The sequence below is a fragment of the Ambystoma mexicanum genome, chromosome 14, assembly GCF_040938575.1.
Source record: "Ambystoma mexicanum isolate Mex_15411 chromosome 14, UKY_AmexF1_1, whole genome shotgun sequence".
NCBI lineage: Eukaryota > Metazoa > Chordata > Amphibia > Caudata > Ambystomatidae > Ambystoma > Ambystoma mexicanum.
In genome coordinates this window covers 608,933,978-608,936,674 of record NC_090940.1, presented here as the reverse complement: position 1 = coordinate 608,936,674, position 2,697 = coordinate 608,933,978, and the positions used below count along the sequence as shown (strand labels likewise).

The 2,697-nt window shown below is 57.5% G+C and overlaps 1 protein-coding gene across 1 annotated transcript; it reads right to left on the bottom strand.

The window, feature by feature from the left end:
- Positions 1–678: 678 nt before the first annotated feature.
- Positions 679–2,357, bottom strand: LOC138527022 (nuclear apoptosis-inducing factor 1-like). Its single transcript, XM_069638013.1, has 2 exons — positions 1,883–2,357; positions 679–1,568 (listed from the first exon to the last, which is right to left on the bottom strand). Exons 1-2 carry the CDS (start codon positions 2,301–2,303, stop codon positions 727–729), a joined length of 1,263 nt encoding a protein of 420 aa, XP_069494114.1. The 5' UTR covers positions 2,304–2,357; the 3' UTR covers positions 679–726.
- Positions 2,358–2,697: the final 340 nt, after the last annotated feature.

The window sequence follows — 2,697 nt, the reverse complement described above, 5'->3', positions numbered from 1 at the left end:
TCAGCAGGTCTGGTGGGGCACTCCTGTATGGCCATGAGAAGGTGGCAAAGATCGTCATGGCATGTGTCATGCTGCACAATATGTGCGTCAGACGGAATGTGCCCCTGCCCCCTGACGCAGAACTGCAACCACCTGACGATGAGGATGAGGATGAGGAGGGTGCAGAAGGGGCGCCACCACATGGAGGAGGCGATGCACAGGAGGGGCGTGCCATGCGCCAAAGTATCATCAACCACTGCTTCTAGCACACACGGCTGGTGTTCATCGCATGGAGACAGCACTTGGGGCACTGTGTGACTCTGGGGCATGCACACTGAGGACTGGACACCAATAAAGCACACATACGCAATGAAAATGTCCACACGTTTCCTTTTGTGAAACGAATAAACTGTATTTGAACTATGTACTGTCGTGTCACACCCCCTCCCACCTCCCACCTCCCCCCTGCACACCCCCCCCCCCAAACTCCCCCCTTAACTCCCCAACACACCACCCCGCCACCCCCCTGCACACCCCAACACACCCCCTCCCACCTCCCACCTCCCCCCTGCACACACCCCCCCCAAACTCCCCCCTTAACTCCCCAACACACCACCCCGCCACCCCCCTGCACACCCCAACACACCCACTCCCCCCTCCACCCTCCCCCCCCCCTGGAATCCCAACAAAGGTGTGAGTTGGTCTGTGCAGCAGTGTCAGTAGTAGGATTCCTACACTGTCCGGCCACTATTGGCAGCCCCCTCCACTGGCCCCCGGGGCACCCCTGCCTGTGCTGCGGAGGTTCCTCCCCGATCGGCGGATGGGGCTGCTCGGTGTCGAGCTGGCAACCGAGGAGGATCCTGCCTGCTCATTTGGACGCATGGCCCGTATTGTCTGCACAAGGTCAGTGATGGCGTGCCGCACAGCAGCTAGTTCCGCGCAGATGTCCTTTGTGGACGACTCTATAGCTGCCTTCACAGTCTCAGCACATTTATCCATTGCTGCACTTGACCCCCCACATTCAGCAACATGTTCTTCGAGCAGCGAGGAAAGTTGCTGCTGCCGGGTGGCAATCGCCTCCAGAGAATGGTTGGGATTCTGGGCCATGGCTAATGGCAGTGGCATTCCCATTGGGCTGATCTGCCCCTGCAGCGGGGATGGAGTGGCTGGCCAATCGTCATCCTCTGGCTGACCCTGTGTGGCATCCACATGCGGGCTGCTTAGGGACAGGTAGGGGGAATGAGGGTGGCCTGTGGGGCTCCTGACATCACTCTCCTCAAAGGTCCCTGCTTCACTATCGGAGGAGGCAGCAATGGCAGCAGTCTCCCCAAGTGTGCTGCTTGCAGCAGAGGCTGTGGCTTCTGTGGGCATGATTGGTGTGATGTCTGCTGCTGCTGCTGCTGCTGCTGTACTGCCTGCTGGGGTGGCTGTCTGTGCCCTGTCCTGTTTCCCTTGCATGGATTTTGCCTGCTGTGGTGTTTTCCTCGGGACGACAGAGGTGGAGGGTTGTGGCGTTGGCACAGTTGGCCTGGCCCTCTTGGTGGGTGTGGAGGCTGTGGTGTCCTCTTCCTCAAGGTCGGAATTTGAGCCTGTGGTGGGACAGAGGAGGGAGAGTGTTATTGATGGGTCTGCGGACATTGGCCGGGCATTGTTGCGACTGGCATCTCATCAGTTAGTACATGTGGCACATTTCATGCAGGGGAAAAAAGTTGACTCCCTTTTGTGTGGAAGTAGCATGGAGGTATGTGGGTGCCTGCAGTTAGGGTGTGCATGCTGCATGTGTACAGGGTGCAGATCGGATGTATCTGTGGGCAGTCTCCTGCTGATGTGTTGCATTCACACTATGGGCCAACATTGTACTTCACATGAATGGACTTTGCATGCCTTGATTTGAGCCACCTACCTGCATCGCCCGATGTCGGGGCTCCTCTCTCCATTCCTCCTACTCCTTCAATGCTCTGCATTCCGATTGTGGAGGCACAGATTTCCTCCCATGGCTGCAATTTTATAGGGGACTCCGATCCTCCCCCAGTTGCCATTGCCAGGTTCATGTTGGCTGATAGTATGCTCCTGACTCTGAGCCGGAGATCGTCCCACCGCTTGCGGCACTGTTTGACATTGCGGGGTGTCGTTCCCACGGCACTGACCCGCTGAGCTACCAGTGCCCATATGGCCTTCTTCTTGGTTATGGCCGGTCTTGTCAGTTGGTTGGAGAATACCACTGCAGCGTTCTCCTGTAGGGTCTCCGCTAGAATGGTGAGCTCCTCTCTGGAGAAGCGGTCTTGCCGCTGGCGGTCACAGGCTTTTTTCAAAACTTTCGGCATCTTCCTGCAGGTAGAAGGTTGAAGCCGGTATTGGCGGGGTCTCAGGCTCGGATGTCCAGTGATTTCGGAGGATGGCAATGGATTGTGTTTTTAAAGATGGCCGCCGTGCTCTTTCCCGTTCCGCCGCGGTGACGCTACTTCCGGTTCCGCTTATCTACGGTCAACGCTAATTGCGGTGACCGCTAACTACGGTCACCGCTATGTACGGCGGTGGCGGTGGTGCACCTTGCGCCGCATACGATGCCGGTAGGTGCCGTTTTGGGGGCATTACCGCCATGGCGCTGTTTACATTACCGCCATGGCGTAATGCTCGTGCGCGATGGGTCGTAATGTGGCGCACTTTACACCATCGTCCCACGGCGTTAACGTTCATTACGCCATGGCGGTAATGACG